Consider the following 18,621-nt stretch of genomic DNA (forward strand, 5'->3'; position numbering starts at 1 on the left):
TATTAAAAAGTAGTGGTCCAAGAATGAATCCTGGGGGACACCCATTCTTACTGGAAGGGGAGTAGATAGTGCTGAGTGCCATCTCACTGACTGCAGCCTGTCAGTAAGGTAGCTAGAGAACCATGCAACTGTATCAGTGGAGAAGTTAAGGTCTGTTAGTTTGTTTAGTAGCAGAGAGTGAGAGACAGTGTCAAAAGCCTTTGAGAATTCAAAGAATAGACAAGGTATGAGTTTATGATCATCTTTGGCTAGAGTAATAGTGTTGAAAAAGGATAGTAGAGCCATGGTGGTACTATGCTTGGGTCGGAAACCATGCTATGTAGGAGTGAGCAGTTCTTCCTGTATGAGATAATGCATAACTTGTTTGTGTATACATTTCTCGAGGACTTTAGAGAGAGGGGAGAGGATAGCAATTGGTCTGAAATTAGAGATTTCTGAGTAGTTACCTCCTTTATGAATAGGAAGAGTGAACAACTGTTTCCATATTGATGGAACTTTAGATTCAGAGATGGAGTGATTTATTAGGATAGATACAGGCAGAGCAAGGGAGTGAGCAGCAATCTGGAGAAAATATGAAGGGATATTGTCAGATACAGAGCATGGTTTGAGCTTAGAGAGTAGGGTTTTGATGTAGGTAGTGGGAACTGGTTTAAGAGAGAAGGTGTTTACTGAGTTAGTAGTTGAAGAAGGTTCAGGGAAGTTAGTAGTAGTGGTGTTTGAGGAGTTGGAGTTAAATAGTTTGGAAATTGATTCAATAAAGTAGGTGTTGAAGGTGTTGGCAGTATCTTCCAGTGACCTGTCTGGACATGGATTAGGTGAAGTCCGGTTTCCAGGATTTAGTATCAGGTTTATAGCATTCCAGAATTTTTTTGAATCCGATTTTAATGTTGGAAGATTACAGTAGAAATCTTTTTTGTCTTTGAGTTTTTTTGTTTGATTTCTAAGTTCTTTATACCTTTGCAGTTCAGCTGGAAGTTTAGATTGTACCCATATTTTCCAAGTCCTGTCTCTGAGTGGTTTTAGATGGCCACAGTAATATGTTTGCTTTAATCTGAACTTTTCTTGGTGGAGCTAGTGAATTTAGAATGCTAAGGAAAGTTGAGTTGAAGGCTTTAACTGCACCGCCTAGTAGGAGCTGGGTGAGGAAGTTCCAGTTAACTCTAGAGAGGAGGGTTCTAAGTGTAAGGGTTAAAGTTGGAAAGATTGCAGCAGGTGATGAGCCTGTGTGGTTTAGAGAAATGGGGAGTATATCTGAGCACTTTTATTGGTGAGTGATCACTCAGGGAATCCGCAAGTGTTTCTGGATTATGGTATTTGCTGGTATTGGAAACAAGTATCCAGTCAATCAGGGAGTTTGGAGAATGAGAGTTATTAGTGTGAGTAGGTTGAGAGATTAGTTGCGTAAATCCATATAGATTTATATAATGTGGTGAGTTAGGATTGCTGAGGGTTTGCCAATTAATGCGTACGTACCCAAGAAGGATGGTTTCATTAGGGATGTTTTGGGAGAGATATGAGAGTATATGAGAGTATATTTCCCAGTAGGGGAATGTTGTCCCCTGGTGGAATACAGATGACTTCTACTGTAATGGTAGTACAGTCGTTGAGTTTAAAGCTTGCTGCCAGTACTTCAGCAGATGTAAAGGCAGGAACTGGTTACTTAGGGTGGGAGAGAGTGAGGTTATTTGAGTAAACTATGGCATCTCCACCACCATTTTTGTTTAAGCGGTCTAGGCGAAGTATGTTGTGTCCAAGGGGGAGAATGTCTTTATCTAGATTTTGTTGTTTAAGCCAAGTTTCAGTGACAGAAAGAACATCTGGGGTATGATGAGATATTCTTGCATGTAATTGGCTTACTTTAAGGATACTTTGAGTATTGATAGAATAAAAAGAAAATTGTTTATTCATTGTGGATGATTGGCTGGGATTGGGAGAGGTATTTAGCAGGGTAGTAGTTAGTAGTAGGACCTGGATTTGGATGTAAATCAACCCGATAGGAGCAAGGTCCTTGGGAAATAGTTAGGTTTTTATTTATAGTGGGTAAATGTTAAGGTATTTTGCCTTGTTTTTACATGTAAGAGGGTGGGAGGGAGGAATTTTTATCTTAGGGAATAGGGTATTCATAGTAAAGATAGATGCAGAGATGGCTATGGGTTGCTGAGGGTAAGAGAAGATATGTAAGTGAGGGATGGTGGGGATTTTGGAGTTGAGTGTGGGAGATGATGTGATAGTGAGTAGGAGGAGTAGTGGAAAGAGGAGTAGGGGAGAAATGTCTGAGACAGGCATCTTTGAAAAGGGAAATGGTATTTCAGATGGGAGAAAGTAGCCAGATGTGATAAGTGTGACAGGGTTGAGAGTTTGGGAAAGGTTAATAGATAATAGTGGGATGAGAAGTTATTTGAACAGGAGTGTAGTAGAAACTAAGGTATATTAAGAGTAGGCTGTGGTAGTTTGCTTTGGTACAGGAAGGGGAAGAGTTTGAGGGTGGGAGGAAAGAGTTGGTTAGGTTTAAAGGAAATGATATGGGAAGTGGGAGGGAATGTGGGTGGGAGGGGTGTGAAGTGAGTCCAAGTGCAGCGAGGGCAAATGGAGCGGTGCTACACTTGAAATGAGAGATTCAGCAAAAACAACCAGTAAGTAAGAAACAGATAGAGGGAAACTTTGTTAATCAAGATAAAGGAGGACAACCAGTAGACCTTTCTTTTTGACTTTTCTTTTAGCTGGGGAGTCTTTTGGAATAATGGGAAGGGGTTGAAGCAATAGAGGGTATGCCAGATAATATTCTTATTCATTTATGAGAGCAATTTTAGAGGCATGGATGGGGGAGGGTGAATAAGGATCAAGTCAGGAAGTGGAAATGACAAGGCAGTGTTCTTCGTGTTTCACTGTTGCAGTCATCACATTTGGGTTACCTGCTTGCAGTAGCCCTCAGTCGGCCTGATTATCAAAGTCTTGTGTCCTGCGTCGGTTGCTGTCTCATCTTCCGTGATGTCAGGTAGTCAGGGGTATAGAGCATGCAGCCAACGCCATTACATCAGTCTTTCTTGCCATGTGGTGCCCGAAGCAGAAGCAGTTCGCAAGTGCTGGTCATCCGACTCCTGAAATTTACGTTTTCGAGTTTCAGAACCAAAGTCTTCAACTAAAGCTAAGTACCCCATTGGGGAAAGTTTTTCTTGCTCGATGTCAGTAAAAGTCAATAAATTTATTTCTTGTGGAAAGCAAATACCTCCTAAAGATTTTCATTCATACTGTATTCCTTGCCTAGGCCCTGACCACGACATACCTCACTGTCGGTTTTGTGCCTTATTTAAGCAACGTACTATTAGTCATCTGTATATTTTCGCTTCTAAATATTTTGGTACTCTGTTCAATTATCCAGATATGTCCACGGTAAGCCATCCGACTACCAACATTCTGAAAAAACGCAAAGATAAAGACAGAGACAGGCCGCCTAGGTCCAAAGCTGCCGGCAACGCTTCTCCTAAGCCAATCATCAATTCGCCGGTACTCAGTGAGGCGCTTTTGCAGCCCCTGATACCCGCCACTTCAGATTCTCAGGCCTCTACTGACTCCCATTCGGAGTCCAGTATGCTGCGAGATGCTTCAACTGTGGAACCTGCGGATGTCTCTACCTTGGATAGGTCCAGCGCCGCTGTGCAGGCACCGGCTTCTGAGGGTGTATTCAGGCCTACTGACTTGCATATTAAACCGACCCCATCTTCTTCTTCAAGGCATAAAACTCGAACCATGCCTAGAAAACCGATGCCCAGACCACATGGTCAGGCCTCTATGCCTAAAAAACAAATGATAAGAATTGCTGAAGACCTTGTTACTTTAATCAGGGGAAGCCAACCTTCCCCCTCTGAGACCTAGGACTGAATTTGCTTATGATACTTCTGACCAGGATTCTGAAATTTCTGTTTCCTCTGATGACCAGAATTTACCCTTATCTACTTATGAGGATTCTGATGCAAAGGACTCTATTCTCTCTGCTTTCCCCCAGAGGATTTCTCTTTTGGTGAAACCTTGCTTACTCTTAGGGAGCATTTTCATTGGGAAAGCCAGGATTACTCTGATTCTAAAAAGAGGCTTAGGGATTTCTAACTCTTGCCCCATCACAGGCCTTTAGCTATCCCTCGTGTACTAGACATTGTTGATGATGCCTTTTCGGAATCTAGCTTGGCCCCTGACTCTCTAACTCCTGCTCCCAAAAAACCTGATGGATATTACAGGGTTCCTGACTCTCACAAGTTCCTTTTTAAAAATCCTAATATGGGTCCTGACACCATTTCACAGGGACCCAAGGGCATTAAGGCTACTACTGCCAAAAATCCTACCCCCTCTGATAGAGACTCCAGGGCACTGAATAGATGGGGTAAGAAGGTATACACTTTTGCAACCTTGGCCATTAGGGCCTTAAATTGCCAGTTTCATATGTTAAAGTATCAGTAGCATATTATTGGATTGCTTAAACAGAAAATGATGTTGATTCCTGATTGTGCTGAAAATAAGGATTTACAGGATTTATTGCATTCTGCTGAACAGGTTGGAAAACATACTTTGCAATGTGGTTTTGATTCACTAGAGGAATCTTGCAGGGCTGCTGTCACTGGGTCTGTACTTAGAAGGCATGCTTGGCTTAAGGAGCAATCCTTGTCAGATCATGTTGAAGCTAAATTGCTGGATGCTCCCTTAACTTGGGACTGCCTGTTTGGCAACAAAGCAGAAAAAGTTCTTAAAAAGATGTAGGAAAAAGCTAAATCTATGCAAACTGTTCCTACAAGTACAGCCTCCAAGATTTAGTAGGCATTGTCCCTCTTGGAATTGGTCCTTTCCTGCCTCTTCCAGGCCTTCTCAGTCCAATCCCAGAACCAGCAGAACACCCAGGCTTCAGTCCCAGGGTACGCACAGGACTAAGCAGTGGGGGGCTCCCACTTCCAAATCAGGGAGTAGTAAGACTCCCCTTGTGGTAAACTGTCTCAATGACTTAATTTTAAAACTTCAAGTAATCTTCGTGGTATCCCCGAAGTCTCAAAACAACCCACTAAAGTGTAGTGGGTCCAAAAACAAAACAGTATAAGAAACTTCTCTGTGTGGAAGATTTTCAGTCCATATATTTCTAGTTAATTACTGTATATTAATCAGATCAGACAATAGTAGTAGAAGTAGCAAACTTAAACTCGTCTTAAGTCAAAACAAAAAATAATAATAGAAAATATACAATTGTACAGCATTACTAAGTATTTGAAAGTAATCCAAGCAAGGCAGGCAGTCTGTTTCCAGTCGAAAATCCTTTATTAAGTACACAGACAAGCGATCCAAGTAAAACAAAAATAGAGTAATAATTTCCTCACAAGCTTTCTAAATATATATATACTTTATCAGGCATCGGAGTGGTTTCTTGTGCTGTAAAACAAAGTGTTATTGGTACACATGTTAAATTCACATCCCTTCCCCCATCAGTGTGACATTCAAGCTGGTCCTGCCCTACTTAGTAGCTGTCATGATAATGTATAACCCTTATGTACTTTAAATAAAATTTATAATGATGTGGTACCTCTTATTTAACCAGATTATTAAGTAGATTATTAATTCTGTGATTTTATCCAAGACAATATACTACATGGCTGGAAATATATCAACCTTAGTTCATTTGGCAATCAAAAAATATGTATAAATATATACATATACATTTTGCATGTAAAAATCAATTTCTATTTTCATAACCTATTGTTAACAAAGATCACTTTCGTCCTTCTAGACTTCTTCAGGTCTGTGTACAAGAACCCTAAAAACAATCTAAAAATATATATATAATTGTATAATTAGTTAGTATTGTTATTGCACATTATTTTGAATAAAGTGGAAAAAATAACAAGAAAAAAATAAAAATAAGAAAAAATGTATGTATGATGATGGAAACAAAATATACACTTAAATTTCAACTGACTTAAAATGGTATTTAAATCCAATTTATAGAATAAAATACAATACAAAATAAAATACAATTAGTCATGTAAACAATGTAGCAATTTTCTAAGTTCCAGTGCACTTTTAATTGAACAGTAGTAGTTTAGTCCAGGATTCCTAAAAGCTTTAATTGCCATATGAGTTCATGTTTCTCCAGAATATTCGGGATGTCTCCTTCAAGATCACCCATGTCTATGCGATCCATGTAGTATATTGTCTTGGAAAAATTGCAGACTTAATAATCTACTTAATAATCTGGTTAAATAATAGGTACCACATCATTATAAATTGTATTTAAAGTACATAAGGGTTATATATTATTATGACAGCTACTAAGTAGGGCAGGACCAGCTCGAATGTCACATTGATGGGGAAGGGATGTGAATTTAACATGTGTACCAATAACACTGTTTTACAGCACAATAAACCACTCCCATGCCTGATAAAAAGTATGTATGTATATATATATATATATATATATATATATATATATATATATATATATATATATATATATTTAGAAAGCTTGTGAGGAAATTATTACTCTATTTTTGTTTTACTTGGATTGCTTGTCTGTGTACTTAATAAAGGATTTTCGACTGGAAACAGACTGCCTGCCTTGCTTGGATTACTTTCGAATACTTAGTAATGCTGTACAATTATATATTTTCTATTATTTTTTGTTTTGACTTAAGACGAGTTTAAGTTCGCTACTTCTACTATTGTCTGATCTGATTAATATACAGTGATTAACTAGAAATATATGGACCGAAAATCTTCCACACACAGAAGTTTCTTACACTGTTTTAATTTTAAAATTTCCAAGCACTTCTCAACTGACTGCTCCTTCCGGGCGAAAGATTGCTCTGCAGGCAAAAAACTGGGAACACATTACCCAAGACAAATGAGTTTTAAATAGTTTCCCAAGGATACAGATTTCACTTCCACACTTTACCAACCCCAAACGGTTGGCCAGATCTATCCCCAAATTAGTGGGCAGAGGCTCAAAAGCAAGTACTGTCTCTCTTAAGCATAAAGGCTATTCAATCTGTACCAGAAGAGGAAAAGGGACAAGGTTTCTACTCAAGACTTTTCCTGGTACCCAGAAAAGACAACTCATGACGTCCCATCCTGGACCTTTCTGCCTTAAACACCTTTTTGATTACTCCAAAATTCAAGATGTTAACTCTTCACCAGTTGCTTCCTATGCTAGGCAAGGATGCCTGGTTGGCAACACATTCGATTTAAAGGAAGCCTACCTGCACATCCCAATCAGGGAATCTTGCAGAAGATACCTATGCTTCAAAGCAGGCTACATGCACTATCAGTTCCCTGGACTGCCCTTTGGCTTATCTACTGCGCCCAGGCTATTCACAAAGTGCCTAGCTCCAGTCATTGCATTTTCCAGGCAAAGAAATATTCAAATATACCCATACCTGGACGATTGTCTAATTCAGGCAGAAAGCCAGGACATACTTTTCAATCATCTGGCATTTGTACAAAAGGTGATAACTCAAACAGCGAAAAGACAAACTGGAACTAGAAACAAACCACTGATAAGAGACTTCAGACGGCACAAGAAAATTAATAGTAGAATTTAATATGTTAAGCGCTTTTCGTTTGTAGATAAAACAAACTTCATCAGACATATTGAAAATCTTAAAATCAGTCACATATATAGAGATAATTAACCAATCAATTCATCAAGTACACATAATAAATGAGCTGCATTTAACAGTTAAAAAGACCATTTTAAAGGGATAAGCACCTAAATAAAGACTCCACTCTCACTATTTTAAAAATATACATATAAAAATATATATAACGCACGGTAAAACTGTACTACAAAATATTATAACACCATACAATTAATTATAAATAATTCATGATAAACTAAAATATAAACAAAAAACTTTAAAAGTGAAAAAATATATATATAATAATAAAAATAGAGAACTTGTAAATATGTATAAATATGTAATGAAATAATTCATATAAAAAACATGGAATACCAAGTACAAATCATCTTATTAAACTTTTGATTTTCAAAATACTACTGATAGAACTTCAGCTTACATGGCAGATTAGGTTGAATGCGTACAACTCCCCCGGTTTGAATGAGGGTTGTTTCAGCAGTTTCTGCATTTCCATTTTTCAATTAATGAAGTGTCACTGGCACTTTTTTATTTCAATCTAATTGTCCCTCGGTTTAAAAACTGCAGTAACATAGCATATTCAGTGAAAAATTAGTTTACCAGGAACATCCCTGACTTTTCAAGCAACCTCTTCACCACACGCATTCTGTTCTGATTGATTAAGTTTAATACTGCTGGCTGCCAAAAAAGCAATTACTAGAAAATGGAAATCAAAATCTAAGCCAACCATAAGTGAAGTACTGAATATTGTAAAGGAAGAACTGGAGCTATGAGCTTTAGAAAAAGGAAAGAGCAAATTGCATAGAAGTAAATAGAACTTGTGGGAACAGTGCATGCTGAATAATGCTCAGAAGGAGGAGTGAGGTTTAAGGGAAGGAAGGAAATGTAACCATTTATGTAATGTCAGAGTGAATGCTAATTACTAAATCAAATAAAATGCTACTGTAGTTTTTCTCTGTGTACCTGTGTCACTGTTTTAGTTGTGATTTTATAAAATGTTTGTATTTAAAGAAAAATATTTGCAGAGGCATCAGAAGCCATTTTTTGCAGTACTTCAGATGAGTACATGAAACAGCAGCTCTGGTTTTATGAAAAGATGTCATTTGTAACAGAACCAAAACTTCTTCAACCTCAAATGACTTAAAATGATGACATGATCTGTATAAATATGCCTAGAACAGTGAAATGCATCAAAAAAGAGGGTACAGATCTTTATTTTATTTTACATTTGTTGACCGGTTGGTCCGACTGAGCCAAAGCGCTTTTCCAGCGGAGGCCTGGGGAGAAAAGCTCCACAAGTAAGTATAAACGAGTACAATGTAAATAATATATGAATATTCAAAATAAAAAAAACAATCATATGTAATACATGGTAACATCTCAAAGTATTTACAATCAACATAATAAAAGTTCTCCAGTACAATACTTGTAGAGAGTGGGACTCTGGTTCAAGTAATAGCTGCTTTGGTAGTAGAGTATAAATGTAGTAAAGACCTAGTTATGTCAAAGCTGATACACAGAAGGAGAGTAGATAGGAGAAGGAAAAGGTTAGGAGAGAAAGAGTTGAAAGGTAGGGAGAAGTTGGACAAGGAGGGTGGTTACAGTGACGGATCCAAGTTTTGTTTAGATAGTTTTTGGTAGTGGTTTTAAAGTGATGTCTATGATTGATGTTTCGAATGTCCAGTGTGAAGTTTATTCCAAGATTGGGCCAGGGAGTAGCTATACAGGTTTTGAGGTATTTTAGTTTTAGGCTTGTAGATAGCGAGAAAGATTTGTTCAGCACTATGGAGAGATCTTGGTGGTGAGTAGGGGGAGATGAGTGGGAAAATACTGTGATAGGGAAGATACAGAATAGAATGACTCATTTGAAGCTGAGAGAGGAGTAGGCTGTGAGGAAGGTCTAGTCAGTTTAACTTTTTTAGAGTTAGGCAGTGGTGTGAGTAGTAGGGGTGGTCTGCAGCAAATTTAGCCACTTTGTTGTAGGTGGATTCTAGTTTCAGTAGGAGGGTAGTTTGAGGGTTGGTGAGGATTTGTGAGCCATAGAGTAGGCTGGGGAGAAGGTAGGAATGGGATAGGGCAAGTCTGGCTTATTGGTTAAGAATTTCTTATTCCTGTAAAGGAGTCCTAGTTTTTGGTGGGTTTTCTTAATATTGTTGAGAATGTGTAGGTCAAACTTCATTTCGTCATCAATGATGTCCCCGAGTAGTTTGGTCTGTGATTCCACATTGATAGGGGTGTTATTGTGGGATGTGATTGAGAAGGAGGTTTTACAATTACTCATTTTTAGGGGTGAATAGCAGGAGTTTTGTCTTGTTTGAATTTAGTATTAGCTGGTTCTTGGTGAGACAGTTCTCAATAGATAGGAAGAATGCTTGGGTAGTAGACTGTAGGTCAGTGAGGGTATCTGCTATGGTAATAGTGGAGTCACCTGCGTATTGAATGAGTGACGACTGTGGGCAGGATTTGTACAGCTGGTTGGTGAAGATAATAATAGTGGGCCAAGGATTGATCCTTGAGGGACACCCATCTTAACTGGTAGTGCAGGAGAAATTGCAGAAAGCCATTTAACAGACTGGAGTCTATTGTTAAGGTAACTAGTAAACCAGGAGATGTGGAGGTGGACAGGTTGAGTTCTGAGTTTGTGTAAGAGGAGGGGGTGGGAGACTGTGTCGAAAACTTTGGAGAGATTGAGAAACAGACAATAGACCAGTTTGTTTTGATCTCTAGCTTGTGATGTGGTATTAGTGAAAGAAATTAGGGCAGTGGAGCTGCTATATTAAGGGGAAAGCTTTGTTGAGTGGGGGGTAAGTAGGTTCTCTTGAGAGGTATTGAAGGATTTGTTTGTGCGCACATTTTCCATTTTTAAAGTGGTTTGCCAAAGTTTGTACGTACATTGTGGTATTTTTCTGTTTGCCCATTCTTAGGTTTTTTGGGCCTTTTTTAGAAAAAGCTTCATATACTTTTTACTAAAGCATGACCCAAATAAATTTACTAGTTTCTATATGGACATTACCTTAGGTTAACCTGCAGTGCATACGTAGACTTTAATGGGGCACCTTTGCGCATGTGTGATGGTGCACTTATTAGAGTCTATGGACACAACATATGTTTTCCTTACGCTGATGTCTCTGAGATTAGAGTTCAAAGTTTTTACTCAGTGGCATCATCGTAAAGCAAAGATTTTAAAACTTTTTTCCTAAAGAATATAAGCCAAAAATATTTGTTGATGGTCAGAAATGTGCATCTGTTTGTGCCACATGCTATGGTGTACAGTTAGGTTGTAAATCTTTTGCAAATCACTTTAAGCAAAGTTCCATTGCAGATGATTTTCAGTTCTCTTTCCATTAAGAAAATATTTCAAAGTCAGAAGTGATGCATTTCAGCCATGCCGTAAGCTTCTTGTGAAGTTGTTAACATCTGTTCCAGATTTTGACTGCTTGATTCACATTTAAAAGAATACTGTATCACATAAGGGATATTGAATGATGATGTTTTGGTTTGCGTCATTGTAGAGGTTTACTGTAGTACTTATAAATGTACATAACAAGGTGTTCTTTTTACATTTTACTAAACAGATATAGCAATCTTAGCATATAAAGGTTAGAACATAAGGTGCCATTGTATAATGACTTTATGTATCTGAGGAGTAAATAGTACAGTGGTTTTGTCGTACAAATCTTTTGCTGTCTTTTTTTCTCTCAGACGGAAAATAGCATTTTGCAGGAAACATTGCACCGAACTGAAGATGATCTATCGAAGAGACTAAGTATAACTCAGCAGGTAGAATTATCTTTTTATGTTGGTATGCCATAACAGTTTTTAATGTATGTTCATTTCTGTGTTAAAATTATGCAATATAGTGCAAGTGCTACTTTGTCCTATACTATTGCTTAGGAGACTTGTCAGATGCTGTTAACTAAGACCACAAAAGCTTGCTTTCATAATGCAGTAGTTATATACACAAGCTGTTTGCTTCATTGGCACAGTGGAACAACCCAAATAGCAGCTTGGACATGGAAGGAGAGACGATGGATAAACGAGAGCCTCCTCTCCTTTCCCCATGGCAAAAGTAGGGGAAGCATATACCAGCGGGGCCATTAAAGGGATGCCTTTCAGAATTCGGAGACATGTCCCTCACATGCACCCAGTACACACCTGCTTTTAGAATGTAACAGGCATGTGCAATGGAAAAAATATGACCTTGTGGTAAAAGTTTCCACTTTCCCTAGTTAGACAGTGGCATGCACCTGCTGCTCAACTCTCACCTTCCGGAGGAGTGAATGGGCACTGTGATTCTCACCTTCATGGGATGAATGGGTTGAATGAGTGAGATTGAGTGAAAGTTCATTGACCAGCCAAGTGAGTAAGAGCAATAAACAGTGTGTCTCTGTCTATCTGTTATATAAATAGACTGGTACAGGCACACACGCGTATATAAACTGATAGGCACTCTAGTCATATAGTAGATAATTAGTCAGTATAGCAACATAAAAAGAAGAATACTCTTAACCAGTAATCATAGATTTGTAGGTATATGCTAGGCTTACAACCACCACGGCCTTTATAAATCTAGCTGTGCAATGCAACTCAGTTGTGTCCCTGTGTATCATAGGCATTTATTAGGAGGGAGTATGTTAGGAAGTTTCTAGAGGTTAAAAATTGTCTGTAAAGAGGATTCTTACCCTGCATCAGCTGTCCTATATCTCTGACCGCACTATACTTGTTGCACCTTGTGCCACAGTGAAGTTATCTTTTACAGCACACAAAAGGAAATCTCTTCAAATAACTGAAAAATATTGCAATAATGTGAAGGTCCTTGGGAGCAGAAAAAACACAAATAGATATCCACAAGAGAAGACAAGTAGCTGCTTGTTTTGGTGGCACTATTGATGAAGGTAAAAGATGTATAAACAGATGTGGTGACAGCTTAAATTTTGGATTTTCTACCAATACTGGTTCTGCAACTGACCTAAAAAAACCCCAACGTTTAAGCATAGATAGCTTTTTATTAAGTAACTGCTTACACAAATTTCAGTTAAATAATGATACTAATTATGTTTGATTCACTTAGTTCATATCTGCTTTAGAGTTCTGTTTTGTATATTTCTTGTAGTGGTTAAATTTTAAGTCATTGTTTTACTATACATTTCTTACTGTGTATTATACTATCCATTAGTCTATCAAATCTGCCAAAAAAACATGCTAGCAAAATATGTGATTACTGTGACTTGTAATATAAATTTCACCTTAGGTTTCCTCTGAAAAGAGGCTACTTAACCTAGTGGGACTAAACTCGGTCAACAAAAGAAAAATAAATATAAAAAATGAGACGTTTACAGCAAGCATGAAGAGCACTTTAAGGACAGTTGTACCCTGAAATCATTATTTCCTCTATTTTCTTCCTAACAAAATGATCTTTCTACTGCTACACACAGTGCTTGATTTACCTTTTACTCTCCATTGTTGAAATCATTATACCGTCCAACTTTGTCAGTGCACACTGTTAAGTTTTATTTATTAAACAGTGTATTTGGTTTGATTAAATCTTATTGTACTTTCTTTAGAATGTCTCTCTCTGGTTCTCATATTATAATTGTTGCCGTATATTAAGGTTGTTACCTCAGAAAAAATCCTGAATAGGAAGGTAACATGGAAGGAGGTCCCCTGCCCTGTTTAGTAATTGGTACCAACCCTAACACTGCCTCTTCCCTCAACCTTAACCCTGCACCTTGCCTTCATAAAAAACTTTCTGTAACACTGCCAAAATTCAGGCAAATTTGAGGCTAGGGTTAATCTGGTTTTAGTGTCTGTATCAGAAGAGGAAATAGGTTTATATTTATACACAGCAGTAGACATTCACAAACAGAGAGCTTGGGTTGCTGGCCAAGCAGAACAAGTGCCCTTACCCATGGCCTGCCTGCACTTTGGTATATAATGATAGTATAATTTAATCATTAGTATTAGCTAATTGATCAAATCCTCCTGTAGTGACACTGTGGCAAATGATGTATTTCACTCTTCTCTGTGATGCCCATGATGTATTCTTAAGATGGGTTAATGTAATGTGTTAATATAATGTGGTATCAATAGATTTGCTCTTATTGCCTGCTATATTAGAGGTACTACGTGTACTGATCAGCTGTAAACACTTTACGAAAATATAACTATTTATATCGACTGTCAGCATCACTAATGTTTAGGTCTTAATGCAGGATTTAAGGGCTTCCGGTTTTCTTTAAGTTAGAGTAGGTTTATTTTTTACAACTGTTGGCTCTAATATTCATGGTTTTATATAGTTACCAGTTTCCTGTGAATAAGCTGTAAGAGGAGTTACATTTGGCATCATAATTCTGTCTTTATCTATGGGTAATGTTGTACTTGGGTTATATAATCAAATATACCTATGGTGTTATGAGATGGTTTATAGAAAAAAGAGGGCGACAAAAAAATAAATAAAACTTGAAAAGGCAAAAAACAAATGTGCTTGCAAAAGACGTATTAATTTTAAAGTCAGGCATGATTTGTGCATTATTTAGACCTCAGCTTTGATGTTGCTGCTTGCTGGCATCTATAAGAACTCAGACAACAATAAAAACCAGAAGGGGCACGTTTCTAGCAAAGACAGAAAACCGTAAACAGATGGGGCACAGTCCCAGTTTTACAAAACATGTATTGCGTCTGACAGCAGACATACTGATGTGTTGTAGGATTGAGAAGTGAGAGAACACTCCAGGGCTTTCTCAGTCTAATGATGCTGTTAATGAGATGGTTGTCATGCACGTTTTAGGTTCATTGTCTAAATAGTCAGCTACCCCTGGCAGCATCCATTAGGAAGCCCAGCTGTTGCACAAAGCTGAACTTACAAAGGGGAACTACTTCATGCCACCCATAAAGAGATGTTTTCTGATCAAGCACCTCTGTTAATAGTGGAGACTGATGACTGGGTATTAAACTGGGGGGGGGGGGGTGAATTCCCAATACTTGACCCAAACCTCAACCTTTCCTAACCTCCTCCTGCACGGCTGGCATGTAAAGCATGACAGGACTTTGGTATCAGGTGGGCCATCCCTACATATTTAGCAAGGACTCTGCACCAATCTTGGTCAAAGATAGTTTAAACCCTAGGATCATCCAGGATCAAGGGAACAACGTTAATTACAAGACACAAAGGTCCTCCTCCTTGTCCGTGGTACCAACCTAGAGTCCCCTCTTGACTCCCTTACCTTTGGAGGGTATACCTTGGCTATAATGAGGAATCACTTTCTGTGACAGGCTGCTGAGAATTCTAATCCTTAAGGATTTTAGAGTTTACTGGGTTATGTCCCAGTTTACCCAGTGCAAGGGACATTACTGGTGTGTTTAGGACAAATTAACAAATTCCAGAATCTTACCCCTGCCCACAGACACCAAAACATGCCAGTAAGATGTTATAGGTCTAAAGGATCAATTCCTCTTTATAAACACCTTGTGGCAGACCCTGATACATTCTCTATAGAAACTACTAAAGGGGCCAAACTCCCACCTGGGAGAAATATTCTCTTCTATTTCTCGCACAGAAGTTCAAAATTTGAGGACTGCTTTCAGCTGATGCAAGAGAATGGTGATTGGTCCTCTAATGCTATTCCTTTATCCCAGAGGTCTTTCATTTTGCCTCAGCGATGTCCTGTGTGGTCTCACCCTTAGATAATATCTTAAAAGTGCACTACTAAAATTATACGAGAGATCCCTGGTATCATTGCCCTCATGACAAGGAAGGCAGACTAGCTTTTCTTGCCCCAAGGAGTTGTTGAGTTTAGGCAACCCTACATTAGAATTATGCACATCAGAGTCCAGCTATTTATTCACCAGACAGGGAGTACAGGGTAATGGCTAGATTTGGTGAAGTGAACTACCAAATGCATGTATTATATTTTTAAGAGGATATGGATGATAAAATGTACCAGGTGTTCGTGTGGTTACAAGCTGGACCAGTGAAAGAAAGTTAAAATAATCAGGTCACTAGAAATCTGTACTTATGGTCCACATCACTGCATTAGCAGGATCCAACATCACCTTGTATCAGTACTTCTGGCTGTGACTTTCTGACATCACTGAGAGATGACATTTTTGGATTTCTTCTCTTGTCCTTTCCTTTTGGGCCAGAAAGCTGATCAATATGTCAGACGCATGGAAAAGCAGGACAATGACCCCTCATCACTGTGGATGTAAATGCTCTCTTTCTACTGTTTGGAGAGAGAGAGAGAGAGAGAGAGAGAGAGAGAGAGAGAGAGAGAGAGAGAGAGAGAGATCAATCAGTTGTAGTCTCCAGAACCTGTTGAGTTAGTCTGTCTTTGTGATTGGATCCTACCAACCTCCAGTGCAGAAGATCCTTTCTGCTACAAACACCTTAGGACACTGTCACTACACAAGCACCTGTCCTAGTGAAGAGAGCACTACCAATGACATGCAGACTGTTCATGGTGCTTGGTCATCTCGAGAGACTTGTATTCACATCACTGTTGTGGAAATGAAAGCCATTCTTCTAACCATGTTCCAATTTTACATTCCATACCTTAGAGGGTTATAGCCATCCAATTTGACAACAGTTGTTGTCTGGTGCATCAGTTAATAGGAAGAAATGTTTTCCTAATCACTGTCTAGAAAATAAGTGACCGAATGCCAGTGGGTCATATACTCGTACTGCTTTCGAGAAGCAATCCACATTCCATAGTTGGCCTGATGTTCTTCGTGTTTCACTGTTGCAGTCATTGCATTTGGGGTAATCTGCTGGCAGGTTGCCCTCAGTCAGCCTGAATAACGAAGTCTTGGGTCCTGCGTCGGTTGCTGTCTCCTCCTTCCATGATGTGAGGTCGTCGGGGTATAAAACATGCAGCCGATGCCATTTTATTCGGTCTTTCTTGCCGCGCGGTGCCCGAAGCAGAAGCATTTCGCAAGTGCCGGTCGGCCGACTCCTGAAATTTTTGCATTCGAGTTTCAGAACCGAAGTCTTCAATTAAAGCTAAGTACCCCATTGGAGAAACTTTTTCTTGCTCCTTACCGATGTCATTAAAAGTTAATAATTGCATTATTGTGGGATCAAATACCTCATAAGGATTTTCATTTGTACTGTATTCCTTGCCTAGGCCCAGATCATAACGTGCCTTGCTGTCGGTTTTGTGCTAGATTTAACCAGTGCACTATTAAGCATCGGTATATTTTTGTTTCAAAATATTTTGGATCCAGATTTAATTATCCTGAAATGTCGTCGGATAGCAATCAGACTACCGGAGTTCACAAAAAACGCAAAGAAAAAGGCAGACACAGACCGTCGAGGTCCAAAACAGACGCCAAAGCTTCTCCTAAGCCAGTCGCCGGTACTCAGTGAGGTGCTTTCGCAGCCCCTGATACCCATTACTTTTGAGTCACAGGCCTCTATTGAGACCCATACGGAGTACGGTATGCCACGAGATTCTGAGTATTGAACCCGCAGATGTCTTTCCCTTAGATGGGTCCGGAGCCGCTGAGCAGGCACCGGCTTCTGAGGGTGATTTCAGGCCTCAACATTTTTATATAAAACTGACGCCAGCTGCAAAAGCAACTTCTAAGTCTAAAAAACCGTCACATGAGCCACGTGCTCAGGCCCCTATGCCTAAAAAACAGATGATCAAAATGGCTGAGGACTTAATTACCTTGATCAGGGGTTCCCAACCCCCACCCCCCCCACTAAGAGGCCTAGGCAAGACACTGATTATGAATCTTCAGATCAGGTTTCTATGTCTTCCTCTTCTGATCAGGAATTTTCTATACCACCCTATGAGGATTCAGATGCAGAAAAATCCATCCCATCTGCATCTCCTCCTGAGGATTATTCTTTTGGAGAAACCTTGCATACTTTAAGGGAACATTTTCATTGAGAGAGTCAGGATTTCTCTGAATCAAAAAGAGGCTTAGGGATTTCCTTCTTCCTCAGCATAGGCCTTTGGCTATACCTCCTGTATTAGACATTGTTGATGTGTTTTCGGAATCAAGCATGGCTCCTGATTCCCTGCCTCCGGCTCCTACTAAGCCAGACAGATATTACAGGGTTCCTGACTCCCACAAATTTCTATACAGAAATACTGCTGCTGATCCTGAAACTATCTCACAGGGTCCTGAAGGTGTAAAGGCCTCTACGCCAAAAATCCTACCCCCTCTGATAGAGATTCCAGGGCGTTGGATGGATGGGGAAAGAAGGTTTATACGTCTGCAACCTTGGCAATTAGGGCCTTAAACTGCCACTTTCATATGCTTAAATGTCAACAGCATGTTATGGACCTATTGAAACAGAAAATTATGTTGTTTTCTGATTGTGTGGAAAATGAAGAATTACAGGAATTATTGCATGCAACAGAACAGGTTGGAAAGCATACTTTGCAATGTGGTTTTGATTCCTTGGAGGCCTCTTGCAGGGCTGCAGTTACTGGATCTGTGATTAGAAGGCATGCCTGGCTCAAGGAGCAAAATCTGCCTGATCATGTTAAAGCTAAATTTTTGGATGCCCCTTTACAGCATGATACTCTGGTAATAAGGCAGAAGAGGTTTTTAAAGAAAATGGAAGACAAAGCTAAATCTATGCAAACTTTAAAAGATTTCTTACAAGTGCAGCCACCCAGATTTAGTAGGCACTGACCTACTAAAAATTGGTCCTTTCCTGTGTCCAACAGAGCCTCTCCGGGCAAATCCAGGTGCTCAAAAGGCTTTAGATACCAATCACAGGGTTCTTACAGGTCAAAGCAATGGGGTGCCTTCACCTCCAAATCTGGAGGAAACAAAGCAAAACCCCCTACAGTAAGCAGTCTCAATGACTTCCCTCTACCATCACCAAGCACTTATCTTTTGTCAGCCCCCTTGGGGGGAAAATTAGCACTTCATGCTCAAAATTGGCTGTTAATTACCCAGGACAAGTGGGTATTAAACATAGTATCCCAGGGGTACAGATTTAATTTCCATACTTTGCCAATTCCAAACGGTTGGCCAG

General features: G+C 39.2%; 1 protein-coding gene across 3 annotated transcripts in view; it reads left to right on the top strand.

Moving 5' to 3' along the window:
• The window catches only part of LOC122795841 (spindle assembly abnormal protein 6 homolog), a 1,219,651-nt gene that overhangs the window by 641,181 nt on the left and 559,849 nt on the right, over positions 1-18,621 (top strand). For all 3 annotated transcript variants that reach the window (XM_044064218.1, XM_044064220.1, XM_044064219.1), the window contains exon 6: positions 11,328-11,405. In XM_044064218.1, coding sequence (XP_043920153.1) covers positions 11,328-11,405 — 78 coding nt within the window. The remainder of the gene's footprint in view (positions 1-11,327; positions 11,406-18,621) is intronic.

This window comes from Protopterus annectens, chromosome 2.part2, assembly GCF_019279795.1.
Source record: "Protopterus annectens isolate FY-2018-M chromosome 2.part2, PAN1.0, whole genome shotgun sequence".
Classification (NCBI taxonomy): Eukaryota; Metazoa; Chordata; order Ceratodontiformes; family Protopteridae; genus Protopterus; species Protopterus annectens.